The 18,927-nt window shown below is 41.0% G+C and overlaps 1 protein-coding gene across 2 annotated transcripts in view; it reads left to right on the forward strand.

Annotated features, from left to right (window-relative positions):
* The window catches only part of shroom2a (shroom family member 2a), a 34,145-nt gene extending 15,398 nt beyond the window's left edge, over positions 1-18,747 (forward strand). For both annotated transcript variants that reach the window (XM_040127957.1, XM_040127958.1), the window contains 8 exons: positions 5,910-6,032; positions 6,602-9,017; positions 9,464-9,549; positions 13,170-13,775; positions 14,380-14,958; positions 16,493-16,655; positions 16,902-17,174; positions 17,275-18,747. In XM_040127957.1, coding sequence (XP_039983891.1) covers positions 5,910-6,032; positions 6,602-9,017; positions 9,464-9,549; positions 13,170-13,775; positions 14,380-14,958; positions 16,493-16,655; positions 16,902-17,174; positions 17,275-17,547 — 4,519 coding nt within the window. In that variant the 3' untranslated portion in view covers positions 17,548-18,747. The remainder of the gene's footprint in view (positions 1-5,909; positions 6,033-6,601; positions 9,018-9,463; positions 9,550-13,169; positions 13,776-14,379; positions 14,959-16,492; positions 16,656-16,901; positions 17,175-17,274) is intronic.
* The last annotated feature ends 180 nt before the right edge of the window (positions 18,748-18,927 follow it).

Below are 18,927 nucleotides of genomic sequence, written 5' to 3' on the forward strand. Positions count from 1 at the left end.
TCGCCCTCAGAGAACTACAGTCAGAGCATGTCATGGCTGAGATTACATAAACATTTAATAACTGTAATAATAGTAATAACTGTACTTTTTGACATTTATTGCCCCTGAACTCCAATAATGGACTGTGTTGAAGGCGCAGGACATGGAGGACTTTGTTATATTGATGTTGTTGAGACCCTCAGCCTCAGACAAAAAGTTTCCAGGTGTTTCGGGCTGTGGGTCAGTGCAGGCAGCCAGTGACTTGACAGCTGGTATGCCACTCAGCCCAGGAATGTGCTGGTCATTACATACTGCTCACGGTTCACCTCTTTCACCCGAAACATGACTGGTTTGATTGTAGGGTCTGCTGAAGAAGGCCTTTGTCAGACCCTCAATTGGAATCCACCATCTCACCTCCAAGAGCGGGTTGGATCCTTTCAGCCTCAGCATTTTTCTGCCCAGTAATACTGTACATGATGCTACACTTCATTTTGCGTTTTGTTTAATGGAGATAATATAGTTGACTCCTTCACCAAAGACATCGAGGTTAGAATGTAAAATGTCTAAAAGTGACAGTAATTTATACAAAGTGGGGTCCTGGTCAACTATATTCAGACATACAGTAGGTTATCTGATTTAAAAGGAGGGTGCAAATGTGCCCGAAATGCAGTATGTACAGACTGAAATCTGAGTCTGTAAAACACCTCAGGAGGTAGTCTGAGACCCATTTAGCCAAATATTATACAACAGTAAATGAGTCCATCTCCATTATTTTGAGATCAGCATATTCAAATCAGAACTTGTTTTATATGGTTAACATTAAATATGATATGGAATGCTTGTATTATTTTGTATTATTGTATTAATGTATTATTTTTCATTTATTATCATTTATTGTACCTAAAAATGAAAACCTTGATTGGACTCTATGGTTGATTGCCTCCCTCACAAAAGATCACTGTGAAATTTACTGCCCTCCTATCAGCTTTAGGTTGCAACCATTCTTTGCTAATCTTCTTGCCTGTCACCAGACCTCTTGCTGGTGTGCCAGGGCACGTTTTAATGAGAAAAAACACTTCTTTTGTCACTCACCCAGGAGTCTTTTCTCCCACTTATGCAGTTTATCATATTCATTTCCCAAAGGTAGCAGTTGAGACAACATGGAGATGAACATTTAAACTGTTAAAAAAAAAAAAAAAAAGATAAAACTAGACATCATTAAGATTACAGGTTTAGTTTTTCATAAGAAAGGTATTATGCTTTCTGATGCTGTATATATTAATTACCCTGCAAGTCAAAACTCACATTGAACAACTTAATTCAAACTACACAGCACTTGGCACTCTTGCATTGTTAATTGTTTCCTATACACAACCAGATTCTATAAAATGTGATTAGTTAATGTCCTGGTTGAAATTATTGGCCTAACTCCCATTGAAAACATTTGGAGAGATGTTTTCCTTTCTGCCATTGCAAAAAGGACCCCTGCAAATTTAAAAGAGCTTGAACACATAGCAGTGGAAGAGTAGTTGAAACTACCAGCAGACAGGTGCAAGACGCTTCTAAATGGCTAAAAGAAATGTTTAGAGGTTATCGATGTTGCCAGAGTTTCTGCAACCAAATATTAATGAAGGGTGCCAATAACTTTCTGCAGTACATTTTGTGTTTGTATTTCACTATTATGCAAGTTTTGTTTTTTTTATTTTCTTCTTTTTGGTAACGTTGGATATTTTTGTAAACTATTTTTATTATACAAAATCGCTTAAATTGCATTTATTTCTGAAGGTATTCTAAGTTCTGTACAAAAAAATTCAGGGGTGCCAATAATTTCAACCAGGTCTGTATATGAACTGAATGGGACAGTCTCAGAACTTTAATTATAGAAGTCACTAACACTGGCAAACATACAGAAAAGTTGATTAATTTGCATTGTCCTTGTATATCTAAATGAATGAATGAATGAATGAATGAATGAATGAATGAATAAATAAAAATGGTCCATATATTTATAGTATTTATTTATTATTATCTGTACTTCAATCTTACTACAGTATAGCATACATATGCATAGCAAGAGGCCATAAGAGTACTTCAGAGTACTGAACATGATTAATCATTTTAAAAAATGTAAAAAAGATTAAAAATCCAATAAAATAGAAGAACAAAAAGAGTAAAGTAAGACACTTTTATGTCACTAAGAATAATACCAATTCTTAATTTAAACTAGATAGAGCCCTTTATATCATAGTCTTTGGATTAGAACCTCTAAATACAATGTAAATAGTGCATATGAGTAATGGGTGTTTAAAAAAGAAAAAATGATCATGTGGCACTTTAAGACCAGTGAGCATGAGGTTTAATTAATTGGAATTAATTTATATTCCATTTTAAGTTCATACATTCCAACAAAGAAGCCAAATTAAACACAACCTGAATTAATTAGTACAACAAAATGTGATAAAGTAATTAGTTTTGAATACTAAGTTGCATTTGCCATGTGTTGCTGACATCCCTGCTTGGGCAGTTACAATGCTCATTACCCAAAGCTTTCAGGAAACTGGGTGCCCTTGCACCTAAGAGATCAACGTGTTGCCATAGTAATGGTAGAAATGCTTGTCTGCCTCACAACAGGGGAGATGGGAAGAGTCCGGCATTTTATCCCATCATTAGCATATTAGCCCCTTAGAGCCAATGAGACGAGGCAAGGTACGGGAATACTCCAAGGGGACTGGCTGTGACAATAGCCCTCCTCCTTCTCTCTACACTCTTTCACCCCCTCTCAGGGGTAAAAACCCCCATAATCCTGAAGGAAATCTCCCTCTGTTCTGACTAATTCTGCTAAGAGAACTTAGTTTTAGTAATGACCATCCTGTGTTGAATATTTATGTTTTTGAGTTGTCGGTTAGTGTGTGTTTGGAGGTAGTGGATCAGTGTTAGAGCTGTGAGATGATGCTCAGACCTCAGCGGCCTGCATGTGTCTTTATTTTGGCCTGTCTTTGAAGTAAGTGTCTGTGGAATGTAGTGCCAGACGAGCACACGGATACAACTGGTCTCACTTTCAAATTGAGCTCCAGTCTTATATTAATTTTTGGTCTTTTAAAATATACAATCCTGCTTTGTGTCCATTTTGAATCCCTTCATCCTGATGTTTGGTGAGTCAAAATTAACTTTGATTTATGTTTTATTGACTTGTTGAGCCCTAAAGTTTTTGACTTCTGTGTTTGAGAGCAGTCATCCCTGCACCTTGTTGTCTTATTATGTTTAGGTGAATGAGTCAGGGACATTCAAAATATCTGGGCTTTCATTGCTTCATTTTATGACCCTAATACTCTGTTATTGTTTTGAATGTGTTTTGTCTTATCATTCAGTATGAGGTCATCCTTCATTTAGGTTAAGCCATGATCAGCAAGACTTAGCATTTCAAAATCAAATGCAAGTTAATCTTTGAGGGAAAAGGCTTATAGGTAAAACTAAATCATCTGTATTCTCATCAGCATTTCAGCTTTAACGTATTATTAATTAATAGGCCATTAGATTGTCAGGATGTTTAATAAGTCCTCTGTGCAAGCTGTTTATTTTTGAATGTGGACTGGTTGGTACCGGACACATTTAAAGGGAGATGGGGCTCCAAATTGATCACACAGAACATAGTCTCTCCCCCTGCCCCCATTCCAGCCAACTGATTCACTTTCCTAGCATATCTGTGCTGGCCCAGCTGTAGCCAGGACGATAGGCCTAATAAAACCAGGCTCATTTGCATACCAATAGCAGGCGCCATGTGTGGCTAGCTCCTAGTGCCCCAGAAACACGGACTGTGAGGGGACAAGGAAAACTGAGCTCCATGTTGGCTTTTCTTTGTCCTCTAAATAGGCCTTAACTCTAATCCACAATTAATTTTGTGGAATTGTCCCATTTTATTGAGCTTAACCAAATCTCTGACTCAATCTGAAAATTCTAAATCTATAAAATTAGTGTAGGGTGCAAATATAATAACTTATTCTATTCATTTTATCCAGCAGTTTGTTTTCAGGTCATCATCTGAAGGAAACTGTTGTTTGGACCTTTTGTCATCAGATCACTAAAAGCCTTTAGACAAGGTGACTGAGGGTGCAGGACCTCCTGACCTCATGGCTTTGTAGGGCAAGTCTTGAGTCCAATGAGAACGAAAGCAAGCAAAGCTTTGTCTAAAATTCTTACACACCAATGTTTCCAGTCCCCTCTCAGTCAGAGTAATTACCAAGGTCTAAACTATATCTGCAGTGAACTGATAAACTAACATTACATGAATGGTGCTAAAAATAAAATTTGTGTTTATAAGTGCGTATGAAGTTTTTTGGACTTGGTATTGGACTTAATTTGTATAATCTTTAGTTAAAGTTCAGAGGCTGACGTGTAAAAGCTGTAAAAGCCGCAAAGAAAATAACCCTAACTCTCTCGAAACTGATAACTGCTGAAGTCCCTTGTAGCTGTCAAATGATGTCAGTTTTGAACCTCACTGAGGACAGAAAGGCTGTCTGGGAGGCAGACGACAGCTTGGATTGAGGGGTGAAGTGGCTGATCTGATTGTGTAAGAGATTCTCTATTCTCTTAAGCCCCCCGCCCCATGCTGGGTTCATGTTCCCCCTGGGAACATATGGCAAAGTCTGAGTACAACCAGCTCACCTCAGCTATGTAGTAGTTTGTAAATGAGCCTAATGAGAGAAGAGGAAAACTGTGTGACTCATTCTACTATGTTCTTTGTTGTGTCAAAGGTCCATCATATAGGTGTTTTTTCTCATATTTCTCAACTTCCATGAAACTTAAAAATGTGACAACATGAGTAGACATAAATTTGACCAGGAGAGGGAGCTATGATACCATGTATCAGCAACCACTTACACTTCTGTAAACTGCATATTATAGTCTGGCGAATTAAGAACAGTTTGTGATAATGCAGTTGGATTAGAGAACCTTTGTCCTGGTGAGCTTTTAAAACATTGACCCATACAACTTATTAACCTTTAACTTTCAACAATCGAAACAACAGTGTAAATGTCAGATGGTCTTTGTCCTGTCTTCTGATGTGAGTCCAGTCAATTGTCAGTGAGCTCTTAGTGTATGTGTTCCTCCCCCTGCTGCCTAGGAATATGAAAATGGTGGATATTGTAGCTCAGAAAATGCCCTCAGAGAATGACGTGCATGTGGCAAGAAGCTTTCTCACCAAGATTTTGCGAAGTTCCATGAGGTACAGTTCTGTGGCTTCATCGTAATCAGTAGTACTGTTCCCCTTTTTCCTCTCCTCCCCTCCCTTCCTGTCTGCCCTGTGTCCATAATCATATTAATCATTAGTCTAGTAATAATATCATTTTCATTCCTCTCATAGCAACTCTCCTTCTGCTGTGGTTTATTACCTGCCCTCATTGGCATGCCTTTTTGGATTGTCTTGTTGTTCACATCATTAGCTGAATGATGTTCGTCCCGTGTGTACAGCATGTAATACCGTCTTTCCATGACACGTATACGCATGTTTTGTGTCTATACTGATAAGGAATTTAAATTGTATTTGATTTTGGTTCATGTCATTTTATGCTCATATGTTTTGTTTGCCTTCTCTTGACATGCAATTCAGAAAGAACCACTTTAAAGGGTATGTTTCATGCGCATAACTGATAGCTGTACAAAGTATGTGATTAAGCAGAGACCTAGATAAAAACCCTCCAAATCAGTTTCCACCTGTAATTCTGAATGCAAAAATGCAGCAAGTCACTGCCTTGATATAGATGCAGTAAAACAAGTAAAAAACAATGTTTCCTTGTGGAGTAGCAGCAGAGTTGCAGCACTAGTTATATCTGTAACTTTCAGTTGCACAGATTCATATATGGACGCACACATATTGTTTTCCATTAGGGGTTGGTCTCTAATCCAGTCTGTGATTTTTGCCCTCTCTGCAGGCGGAATGAACCCATAAGCAGGCCTCACTCCTGGCACTCCACCAAGTTCAACGAAAGCCAATCAGAGACTGCCAAAACACAGTCTCCACCCACGCCAGTCTGGCACACCAGATATGATGCAAGGTAACTCTGGAATCTTGAAGTTTGCCTTTTGAATCTCATTGTTAGATATCAAACTTTATGATTACATGTAAAGGGGCTTTCTTTTCCAAATTAACTTCATAATTTCCAAGATAACCATTAAAAATTAGAAGGTTTTGTGACCAGTGAGCTATAAATTATGATATGGCAATACCAAGGAAAGGTCCTGTATTGTCACTTTATTGTGTTTGGTCAAATGGGTGAAAGTGTAAAGGTTAATTTTAATGACACAGGTTTCTATACCCCTATATAACCATATAATTATGAATTTTATGTATAAAGACATTACTGTAAAAAGTGCATTTAGTTTGCTTTATGCTGTGTTTGCTACTGTGTTGCTGTATTCTCCAGCTGATGAGCTGTGTGGCCGAAGAGCTAATAATTAATTAGATCTAAGTTTGAGTGCCATGAAAGGGCCATGAAACTATAACGAATTAGAGCCCATAATTTATGACCTGATCACCAACAGCAATCTTTTGGTAAATGTTTACTTTTTACAGAAGAAAAACAGGTAGTTATTTTCACATTTTGCCATTTCCATTAACCTCCAGCTCATCCTCAACTGATCTCTCCTCTGGCTGGGAGCAGACAAACCTGCGCAGAGTGTCCGACCAGTTCAGCTCTCTTGGCAGTATGGACAGTCTAGAACATGTCTCACAACCGTACCATGCTGGTCAGCTGTCACCTGCCAAGTCTAACAACAGTATGGAGCACCTTGGAGGAGGGAAACGAGACTCAGCCTACAGCTCCTTCTCCACCAGCTCTGGCACACCAGACTACACCCTCTCAAAGAGCAATGCTGCCTCAACAGAGAACATGCTCTGTAAAGTCAGCCAGTGGGATGCAGGAGGAAAGCACAACAATGGTAGAAACAGCCAAAGCCTGAGTGAGGGAGCCAAACAGGATGATAGGCTCACGTACTTTCAGATGCCAGGAGTTAGCGCAGGTTGTGAGGGTCCCCAGACTGAGGACCCAGCTGGCTCCCGCCATTCCACTTCAAGTAGAACCGGCTTTGGACCTGTTTGGCATGTCCCTGAGAAAAAGAAGACAGCATCCCCATCACCTCCCCCACCCCCTCCACCTGCACGCAGTGACAGTTTTGCTGCGACTAAGGTACATGAAAGGGGGCTCGTTATAGCTCACCCTGAAGGACCTGATTCACATACCCCCTGTAAGGCTTCCCCTGAAAATCGCCGCATCCATGACTGCGACAGTTTTTACTCTGATAAATCTAGCCACAACCAATTCAGCTCAAACAAGCAGTACTCCCTTTCCAGCAGTGATGTTCGACAGGGCCAGCCTTACCATCAAAGACACCATAGTGATAAAAGCACTTTTTATTCTCAGTCCTGGGCTACGTCTGTAACAAAGCCACAGAACGTAGGTGGCTACCATTGTAGCATGCAAGAACTGCCTACTAATGGTTCTGCTCAACACTTTGGTCAAAACCAGAGAAGGAACTTAAGCAACTCCCTTTCTACCACAGTCACTGACCAAAACACTGACAGCAGTGGACATAGCCGATACTACTGTGTCACAACATGCCAGCCCACGCCTAACCCCCAGCTGATGTCAGGAAAACCAGAGGACAGGAGGAGTGTCACAGGTGCAGACCTGGCACAGAGTGGAAATAAGCGTAATTCTCTTAGCCCACAGACAGTCACCAAAGTAAAGTATCATCTGCCCCAACAACACACCCCGCACAGTAAAGACAGTAATGGATACAGCAAACACCAAGTTACTACTGTATTAGAAACCTCTGTACCTAAACCCAGCTCTGATGATAGAGGAATCCAGAGAGGTCACATCACACAAAATGCAGAATCTCAGTACGTGAGTTACCCTCCTACCAGACAATCTGAACAGCGAAGGTCTCTCCCACTACAACACAGAGAAATATCCCAAGATATTAGATATCAGAGTCAAGTGAGCAACAAAATCAGCCCCAAGGTCACCCCCATGCTGCACTCTCTATCCATGGATGTTGCAGACCAAAATGAGAAAACGAGAAGCACAATCTCTGAGGAGTCCCTTGAAAGCCAGCAGCTAAAACGCAGTGATCGTTTTGCCACAACATTAAGGAATGAAATCCAGATGAGAAGAGCCAAGCTGCAAAAAAGTAAGAGTGCAGCTATCCTTCCCAATGCTGAGGGTGAGACTGAAGAAGATCGGGATGTCTGGAAGTCCACTGAAAGCACCATCCCAACTACTGCAGTTGGATCCTTCACCAACACCTACAAGGATCATCTGAAGGAAGCACAAGCAAGGGTTCTCAAGGCTACCTCTTTCAGGAGGAAAGACCTGGAGCCTGTCTTAGTGGAGAACCCTGCAGCGGAGGCCTTACCTAACTACCCATCCTCAGTGTTGACACGTAAAGATGTCACCCCTCTGCCAACTGTCACAGAAGTGGTAATGAGTAAATCAGGGCCTGCTGCTGGTCAGGTAACTCGCATTGGAGGCCGGAAGCGTTTTCCTGCAGAAAAGAAGGTAAGGTCTTTCTCTGAACCAGACAAAATCCACGAAGTTGGGATGAAAGAAGATCTCCCATGCAGTGAAAATACAAGCTCCTCACTAGACCGACAAAAGCTCTTAAAAGAAAGTGGGAACCCAGGGTTCCCCAATCACACACCCCCTCCAAGCTATAAAGAGAACCAAGGACAAGATCTTGCCTCCATAAGTACAACAGGAGACAAAATGAGAGGGATCAGGAGCATAGAGTACACTGAGGAAGCCAAGAGGGTTCCTTACACTGCACACAAGCAGTCTGTCCAAGAGCAGCAAAGACTGGGGACCTTCGCAGAGTATGAGGCAAGGTGGAATATACAGAAGAAACCCCCAGAAACAAGAGCCTCTGGACGGTACCGGTCAGCTGATAACATCCTGGATCCAGGACCAGAGGAGAGAACCAAAACCACATGTTTCCATGAGAGATCCAGATCCTCTCCTTCAGCTGACATCTATGGGCAGGTGAGGCAGAAAGTCAGAATGTTTGTGATCTCAAAATGACTTAAGCAAACATTTTATTGGAATAATCAAAAAATGAGAGGTCTCTGGGTTGTAACTTGGTTTTATTAATTTAAATGTTGCAACTGTATGAAGCCCTCAAGGTGGCTTTACATCTCATTAAGACAGTCATACTGACTGAAGTGAAAGGAACAGAGGAAAAGCAAAGTCAAATATTAATCCATGTTTGTTCATAGCGACACACCCTCATTTTAAGGACAAGAGAGGGGCATCAACCTGCTGATTCGTTTTCATCAGTGAAAAACCAGGAAGCTTCAGCATGAGCTTGTTAGAATTATGAACAGAAGACAATAACTTGGCTCTTGGGATAGCTCTAAGCCTCTTTTCTGTGGATTTTTTTTTTTTTTTTTTACATAACGGACTATGTGTTTGTTCAACTTTATTTACAGAAGATTCCAGTTCCTGCAAGAAAGTCTGAGACTGAGTATTCCCAAACAGAGAGTAAAGCTGCTGAACTGCTAAGCACCGCTACAGGGTGAGTTAATCTCATTTAATGTAACCTGCTAGTATACCAGCATGTATGGCAGTGGGACTACTTCATGTCTAAACTATATAGTCCAGTATAGAAATGCAAAAATATCAGTGTTTTGAACTTGTTATTTGACTCTAGGGATTGCTATACTATAAAGTACAGTTTACTATTTGACAGTTTTATTAACAATTTTTATCTAGCACCAGTGTCTTCATCATTGTATCAGCATACTTAGTGTGATATCTTACTGTTTCTGCTCATCAGCTTTATCAGTAAAAGAGGGCAGTGAGATTGTAGAGGAACAGTGAAGTCTTTATAATCTGTCAAGGCATACCAGTGGCTCTGCCTTGGCACAGCTGTGACAACATAAGCCGTCTCTGTGGCTGCGCTTTGTGTCGCTCAGTGGAGGCTTACTTGTGTAGGCGAGGCATGTCTGTGACAGTGAGGAAGTGTTTCTTCAGCCGTCTACCGGAATGTAATGGGGACTCCAGTTCAGGGTGCCAGTCTGAAGGCATGAAATTACCATCAATAAGATTTGGAACTTTGCATAATTGGATTTTTAGCCATGCTAGTGGCATGGCTCTATGGGTGGCAATGTCGATCAGTTGGTTGGTCCACCACTTTGGTCCAGAATGAAACATCTCACAACTATGAGATGGATTGGCATGAAATTTTGCACAAACATTCAACATTCAAACATTCAGTGTCTTGAAACTATTAAATTGGTTACTATGAAATTTGGAACAGACAGTCACGTCTCCCTCAGGATGAATTGTAATACCTTAATAACTTTTCATCTAGCACCACCACTGTTTTAGTATTTTCATTGTGAACACGTTAGCATGCTGACATTAGTACTGTCTCACAGAGCTGCTAGCATGGCTGTAAATTCTTGTTTAGCCTTTGTGTCTAAAGGAAAAAAGAATTTTGGAAAACTCTGAAAGACTGACCTCTAACCATAACTTATATAAGAAAATTTATTTTTTAGTCAGTGGGGAAAAAGTGTGGAAATAAAAACTCCACCTCTGATGGGAATTGTGCATAAGAAGAAGGTTTTAAATAACCAACCTCAATACTATGAAGCTGTCTGTGTATATAAAGTGGTTCAGTCACAGTGGATTAAACCTGCTTTCTTGGTGACTGTTTGTTTTATGGGCAGAGTAGAATTGTTTACAGGTAACACTGATGATTTCACTTAATCCTTTGATGATCCATTATGAAATCTAGTCTGATGAAAACAGTGAAATTATATTGAGTAATGTTGCCATTTGAAGTCAGCTATTGTGTTTGTTAACCTCTGTCATGTTCCTCCCTTTATTTTGAAATGTAGTGCATTCTTTATTGAGTATTTTTCCAACAGTCAGCCATTGACTGGAAGCCAGCTGCATCCAGTCACACCTTTGTTTCCCCTTAAATTAAATGTGCACTCCACCAAGTTTACCTTACTTGTCATGGAGAGTACTACTCAGCCTAATATAACAGTTTATACATTCACGTCTTTGTATGGTTGAATGAGGTGCATAGAAAAAGTGTGCTTGTAGAGGGAAAGCCGACCTCACATACGCTGGGTGCTTTTTTTTTAAAAAAAGATAAAGGGGTTTGAAAAGTCTGTAAATCTGTTTGTGCTAATTTATTTTGAAAGAGAAATGGCAAATGGGGAAACTTCAACAGTCAGCCAGCCAACCAATGGTGTAACTTCATCATTCGCTCAGTCAGTCCATCAGTCAGTCATTTCTAGGACTGGGCCTCACTGTTGTGGTCCTGCCAAAAAAAGAAAATAACCTTGCTAATGAAAAATATAATTGAGTTTCACTGTGGGAAATGTAGTATCCATTGACCCATAGCTGGAGACAAAAGCCAGGATATCTCGGCTTCTGCTGCTTTAATTTTTGACCATTCGTTTTTATTTGCGTTCTTGTGAGTCCCCCACCTTTATGGAAAAATAGCGTTTATGCCATTACATGTTTACTTGATCTATGCACTGTAAGCATTTTTATTATTACTGCCAGTTTTTGAAAGTAGAGTTCAGATGTTTCGCAAATGTCATCTTCTTGATAACCGTTTAATAACCGTTTTTTTTTTTGTTTTTTTTTTGAACATGATTGTCCCATTGTCTCTGATTACTTAGAATTATTCTTTAACTATGTTTAGTGACATAGTCAAAATGACTTCATGGTTTGTAACCAGTTATTCAGGAGTCTTTTTGCATTATCTAAAGTCCCACAGGAGAAACTTGTTGAAGGGTGTAGAGTATCCCGTCTTGAGCAACCTCATTGTAGGTGCCACACCATGTGACGCTCAGGTTTGCATTACAACAACAGTGCAAAGGAAGTTATTGTCATTCAGAAGTCTGAGAGATGAGCTAAGTGAGGCGTGCTCCACCCAGATAGTGTTATTGATACAAGTGTAAAGAGATGCCAACAGGTGGCTTCTGTCATAAAGAGCCAGCAGACAGACAGCACATTCACTTTTACCTCTGTGCTATGGACATGAAAGCAGTAAAACATCAGTTTGGGTGAGTTTGTACAATTTTTATTTATTTATTTATTTACATTTTTTTTATTTTGTATCTTTGTACACATTGAAAGGATCAAGAGAAAAAAGTCATAATGTTTTGGCACCATTGCAAAAAGGCTTAAGAAACGCTTTATTATGTAGACACAGATGAGTGACTTTACTTGGGGTTGTGTTGTGTTTTCTGTCATAAATATTGATCATTGGTTGATTATCTACATCATATTCACATAACTACCTGGTATCGCTGGCCTTATGTTTGCACGAGGAACCTTTCTCACACTCTATCTAGAGCTGAGACTGAGGCACAAGGGAGGGTGTAAGTTTTAACAACAGTTGTTCATTGGGTAACTTGTCACAGCTTGTAAGAATTCAGACCGGGAGGTTATAGTTATGGTCTCTGTCTGTCCACAAGTCACTGTACGTTGTCTAGTGACTGCTGAATCAATACAATGTAACTTTAAAAGCTGCGTGGTTTATGTGTTAAAGTTCTCTGAGAACTCTTAATTGAATCTGTTAGAGAGCACGCATGGAAGTGTAATCTGTGTGTGCATGAAACCACAGTATTAGGTAGGTTTGTATGCTTTTACCATATAGCATAGATTACTCAGTTAATGACAGCTTTCGCCTGTGTTGTATGGTTAGATTATGGTAAAGGTTAGAAAAAATACAGGTCCAAATCATCGTATACAATCTCTTCAGCTCCATTAGTTCACTACCAGGCCTCTAATAGCTGCTGTGATCTCATAACATTGACCTTCTCCTCCTCTTTCATTGCTGACTTTACCACCAAAGAGTTAAAACTGTAAATGTGAATCAGACAGGAAAAAGTGATCTGGTCTTGCTTCTTTGCACTGGAGGATTATTTATTCCTCTATGCAGACTTTGTGGCAACTGAAATATTCCTCTTCAGGCTGCCAGCTGAACAGTTACCAGGGAGGAGGCTTTCTGAGGAGAGGGAGACGTGTGTCTTGTCATGCTGGTATAATCATAGTTGCTGCTGGAGAGACGAACAAGTCCTCCACCACACTGTATTATTTGATAGAGCTGCAGATGATAGTCCGTGCCACCTCGCTGTGTAATTAAGAGCTTTCTGTTGTGTTCTTCAGGTTCTCTGACAGAGGGCCCGGTGACTGTAAAGTGAGAGAAAAGCCGGTGGAGTTCGAACATTACTCAGTGCCACCCCCTCCGCCCCTGACAGGAGCCAACCCTGACTGCAGACACAGAGCTGCCCCTGCTTCCATTAACCACAGACCCACATCTGTCTCTCACAGTCTCACAGAGTCTGCCCTCCCTCATGCTGGGGACCTCAGTCACAATGAGCCGCCGTCTGGATCGAGGAGGAAGCCCTCTGCACTAGAGAAGCCTCCCCCTTCCAGATACCCAGAGGTCGACTCCCACAAGTCCTTCACCAGTTCTCAGAGTGAAGTCTTCACCCACTGCTCTCCTAACACTGATCCGAACTCCGCCTGTCTCCCCACCCACTCTGCAAAGGGAGATTCTGAGCAGGGCAAAGGACTTGTGGACAAAGGACAAGGGGCAGTACATCATCTACCAACATCCAATCCTCAGCCTGCCTCCTCTCCCCTGGCTTCCTCCTACAGACCTCCAGGGCTGGCCAGTATGGAGAGGCAGCGCTCACCATCTCCACAGTTTTCCCCACAAAGACTCAGCGACAAGCCTCCTGTCTCTCTGCAGGATGAAGACTCAAACAGGTAAACTTTTTTTGTTTCATCAGACAGGAGATTTATTCAAAGTGCCATATTATTGCTGCAACTGCAAACTACTACCAGTTTAGTCAGAACACAGTGACTGTAACTCCCCTACTTCTCGTGTCTTCATGCTACATGTACAAAGGAGCTTATTGAGAGTCACTGCCTCTGTAGAATCAACATGTGAGTGCTATCAAGCCACAGTAAATTGGAGGGATTCTCTGCATTTCTGTAAAAGCCACTGGCGGTTTCGGCATAATTCAGCTAAATGCTGAAAATGTAAAATGTAGTCTAAAGCCCTAGACATGAAGCTGATTGTTCATTTTTTTGATTCAGCACTAATTGATATCATCTGCTGTGAACTTCTGACTGTACCGTAGGATTATTACAGCTACCAGAAACCAAAGCGGTGGGAGGAGTCCACATGTCTTGGATATTCCAGCACACTGGGCATGGAAAAAATCTCAGTTGCCATCATGCAATGAAACTTTAAATCATTGTATGGCTGGAATAACTGCAACAAGAGCTTTTCTCCTCCTCTCAGAGAGAAACTTCTTTGAGTTCTTTTTTTATAAGATTGTCTGTCTTTCTTTCTCTGATATTTCAGGATGGAGCATGTGATAGAAAGCCAAAATTCTGCAGTGAAGAAAGTGCCCATCAGGATTGTCCACTCAGAGGGAGTCACAGAGAAAGAGAATTATCCATTTTTGCAGCACAGTGACTCCCCTGCTGTTGAAGCTGAGGGACCTGCTGTCAACAGGCTCAGCAGTCTGGGGGCTGCAGGGCAGGACTCTGTCTTCTGTGCCTTTACTCGGCAGAGAAAGCCGGACAGTCTACCAGCTGCTCAGACAGACCCGAAGCCCCAGAGAGACACATACATGACCACTGTCAGAGATCACATTAACTCCAATTGTCAGCAGCCACGGCAGCCCACAGACGAGCCCAGCAGCAACAGCACAGCTGTAACCACAGGACTGACTGAAGAGGACCAGAAGAGAGAGGAGCTGGCCAGGGACATCATGGGGAAGGACAAGTCACTAGCGGATATTTTGGATCAGAGCAAGATGAAGACCACCATGGATTTGATGGAGGGTATCTTCCCTCAGGGGGAGCAGCTGTTGGAAGAAGCTCACCAGCGCAGGAAGGTGCCCTCGAAGCAGACAGTCTCCCGTCCTGCTGAGGAAAGGTCAGCCTCACACTTTAGTTTCTGTATGGCCTCAGAGATAACCTATTCTTATATGTGTGGTCTACTGGAGTTCTTAACATGTTTCTTATATAGAACCACAGGGCATTGTTGAGGACACATTTGATTTTTACATAGTTCCCCTAGTTCACCTGCTTACTTTTCCTTGTTTGACCTCTACATTGTGTATTTACTCTCAGTATGTGCAGTTTCTCCATATGAGATAAGTATTTCATAGAAATGACTTGCAAAGTTTTGTTAGGGACACAGTGGAAAAAGCCATCGGGCAGATTTGTATCTTTCTCTTTAAACTTATCAAAATTGCTGTGTGAGACTACGTGTTCTGCACCATTTGCGGTTTCAGTTACAAAAATGTATCCGAAAAGTAAAACAACAAATTTCACACCGCAGAGCTTCAAGTCTTGCTGTCAGGGATCTGCAGACAAAAACAAAACAAATTTTGCAGCATAAGTGGTCATATTAACCCATAACAATGTTAATACAGCTGCCAGCAACATCCAGTCAGAGCAGCACAACAGAGGCTAACTGGTTGACAATGGGAGGTGGTCAAGGTGATATGACATGGAAAATGGACAAGAGGATATCATACATTAGGTGATATTAGACCACTGATTCCCAGCCAGGGATACTTGTACCCCAGGGGGAACTTTTGAAGTGGGTACAATGAAAGCTTGTGGAGTAGCTCAACCAATATGGAAAAAATAGAAATGATGGTTTGATTTAAAAAAAAACAAACAAACAAAAAACAAAAAAAAAAATATATATATATATAATTATTTATTTCTTCATTCATTCATTCATCCATTCATTCAATCACCCCTCCCAATTATTGTGTTCAGAAGTAAACTAAATATCCACATAGAACCATCCAAATTAGCGTTATGCTGATTTGTAGTAAATCTATTGTCATAATAATCGGTAAGCTACCAGGTACAAAATGCTACTGCCATGTGCGCACATCACACCAACATGAGTCAGTTATAACACCTTAAGAGTAAATGAAAACTACTCAACAAGATAGCACAGAAGTTGAAATAGTTAGCTCAAAGTACTGGATAAAAGTGGAAATTGTTTGCTGCAAGTAATTGATAAATGGTTGAAAGATGCAGCTTCTGCCACTCCAAACAAACAAACCGCCATGCAAAAAAGGTTGGGTACTACAGTATTAGGCTGCTGGGTGCAACCAAAGATGTCTGGATGATGGACAATGACCTGCGTAAAGACCCTGAAACAGCTGTTTTAGTGCGAGAAGTTTCCTAGAAACTGAACTTATAATTCTTAAGTCATACAAGTGTTTTTTACACTGTGGCCACAGGCTTTTTTGCTCCTACCTTAGAGAAAATTATAAGTATAAGAAAACAGTGAATCAAGAAATAGTCTTAAATCCCTCACGTGCCACAGAACAAATATGTCAACGAGCGGCTCTTTCATCAGTTTCTTTTGGCAAGAGTTTACCCTGTGCATTCTTATTTTGGTTTGATGAGATAGGAACCATCATTTGTTATTTGTATTTCAGGGAAAAGGAGGACAGTATGGCAGCGGCGGTCACCATGGTGACCAGCTCTACATATTACAGCACATCTGCTCCCAAAGCTGAACTCCTTATCAAGATGAAGGACATGCAGGAGCAGGAGGAAGACTCAGAAGATGAACTGGACATTGATCTGGCCAACAAGAAGGTACCATACACTTACGCAACACACATTCAGTGTTCAAATAATGGTAACCTCCTCCCCACTTTCCAAACATTTTTCAGAATTGTAGGACCTTTTTATCATATTACTTTCCATTAATCAAACTAATTAGAGTCCCTTATTGAACTTTGCCTATTGCACTATTTTTTACTACAGGTCTTTGACAACTTTTTTGCCCCATCTAACAGGAATAACCCCTATGTTATGTCTGTGTTCTGTTTTGTCATGTAGCAAGAACTGATTGACAGCCTTAGCAAGAAGCTCCAGGTGTTGCGGGAGGCCAGGGAGAGTCTTCAGGAGGACATCCTGGACAATAACGCTCTGGGAGATGAGGTGGAGGACCAAGTCCAACAGGTCTGCAAACCCAATGAGCTGGACAAGTTCAGGATGTTTGTCGGGGACCTGGACAAGGTGGTGAGTCTTCTGCTGTCCCTGTCAGGCCGTCTGGCCAGAGTGGAGAACGCCCTCAACAGTCTGGAGGAGGACGCTACTGCTGAGGAGAGGGTCAGTGAATGTAAACCTTAGAAAACTAACAGGTAGTTAATAGGTCTTTGGAGAAAATTTGGCAAATCCTCACAAATCCTAATGTTTCTTTCCTTTTCAGCGTACGTTGATTGAGAAGAGGAAGCTGCTGATCCGACAGCATGAGGATGCGAAGGAGCTGAAGGAGAACCTGGACCGTCGGGAACGCATTGTTTATGACATCCTGGCCAACTACCTGCAGGAGGACAGCCTTACAGACTATGAGCACTTTGTCAAGATGAAGTCTGCGCTCATCATTGAGCAGCGCAAGCTTGAGGACAAAATCAAACTGGGCGAGGAGCAGCTCAAGTGTCTGATGGACAGTCTGCCAATAGAACAGAGGCTGTCCTTGTGAGGAAGTTGGACACCATCTTTGAAATAGCCCAAAACTCTGATGATGAGGACTGGTTATGTTGCTCCAAGTTGCAGTTGAGCCCTGTGTCCAATAGAGGGAGACAGAGACAGGTTCCTTCAGAGACAAACAGCCAGGGACTGTCACATTTTCTGACATTTTTCAATTGACACCTCCTGAAGTGGACTACCATAGCACCACTTGGACTGACAGCATCCATATGTAACTCCTTTGTGAAAGATGCTGCTTGTCCTGGCATCATCCAACCACTGTATCTAATGTCTTTCAGGCCTTTTTGGCTGTTCTTATTTTATGTTTTTGGCTTTTTAGTAATTTATTGTAGCCTTTTGAATCTGTGCAGGAGGGGACAGTATTTTATCTTGAACCGATTTGAGCAGCCATGATACCTGATGTGTTTTACACGCTGAGCAACCAATAGGAGTATTTATCAAGTTTTATGTTTAAATAATTTCACACTCTGAAATGCTTTTCACATAAAAAAATAAAATCTGGCCAAATGTTTCAGTAAACACAAACCTTTTTATTAACATTTATATATAAACTAGTGGCCTTTTACTAAGATTTTTGTGCCCTCGCTTTCCTCACTTAAAAAACTTTTCCTCTGCAATAAACAGGATGACGACAGAAGGATTTTAGTGCAGCAGGACTGTGAATGTACTGGTCAGTTTAAAGAGCACTTGTTCAACTTCACTAAACAGAAGAAGCACTTCAAATCCAGATTTTAACTCAAGTAAAATCCACATTTAAAGTGCCTGGGGAGTCCTCCATGTCACTGCAAACACTGTCCAGTCTTGAATCCTGTGCTGTTCCGTTTTATTCACAGCCCGAAAATCTTGATTAGATTATGATATTGCCACATATAACTTGACCAAGTGTTTCTGTATTTTGTATTTTGTTGGTCACAGTGCAGATGTTACTTGACTTCTAGATAATTCAACACTAAAAACAGTTTGGGTTGATCATTTTGCAACCAAGTATGGAATGAAATCATTCCAAAGCATTTTGACCATCTTGAACTTGAGTCTATCAAATGTCTAAATTTTAGACTGTAGGGATTAAATCAGTCTCCCAAAGGTAAAGCCTACTGGAGGATGTTTGTCCTGAACATTTGAGTATGTTACAGTTTGAAATGCTTCATGCACTGCTGCAGCCTGACTCTTAACACTTTAACAGCTGTGCTCCTTTATGTCAAAATAAAGAGTCTGCTGAAATCACGCAGTAGTGTTTGATTTTTTTTTTTTTTTCTCCTTAGGGATCAGCTCATTTCAATTGTCATTCATTAACTTCTCCACGCCCTCCTCTCTACTGATAGTGTGGAAGTTAAATACATGACAAGACATAGGAAGGGGTATTTTTTACATT

Source organism: Xiphias gladius, chromosome 6, assembly GCF_016859285.1.
Source record: "Xiphias gladius isolate SHS-SW01 ecotype Sanya breed wild chromosome 6, ASM1685928v1, whole genome shotgun sequence".
NCBI lineage: Eukaryota > Metazoa > Chordata > Actinopteri > Istiophoriformes > Xiphiidae > Xiphias > Xiphias gladius.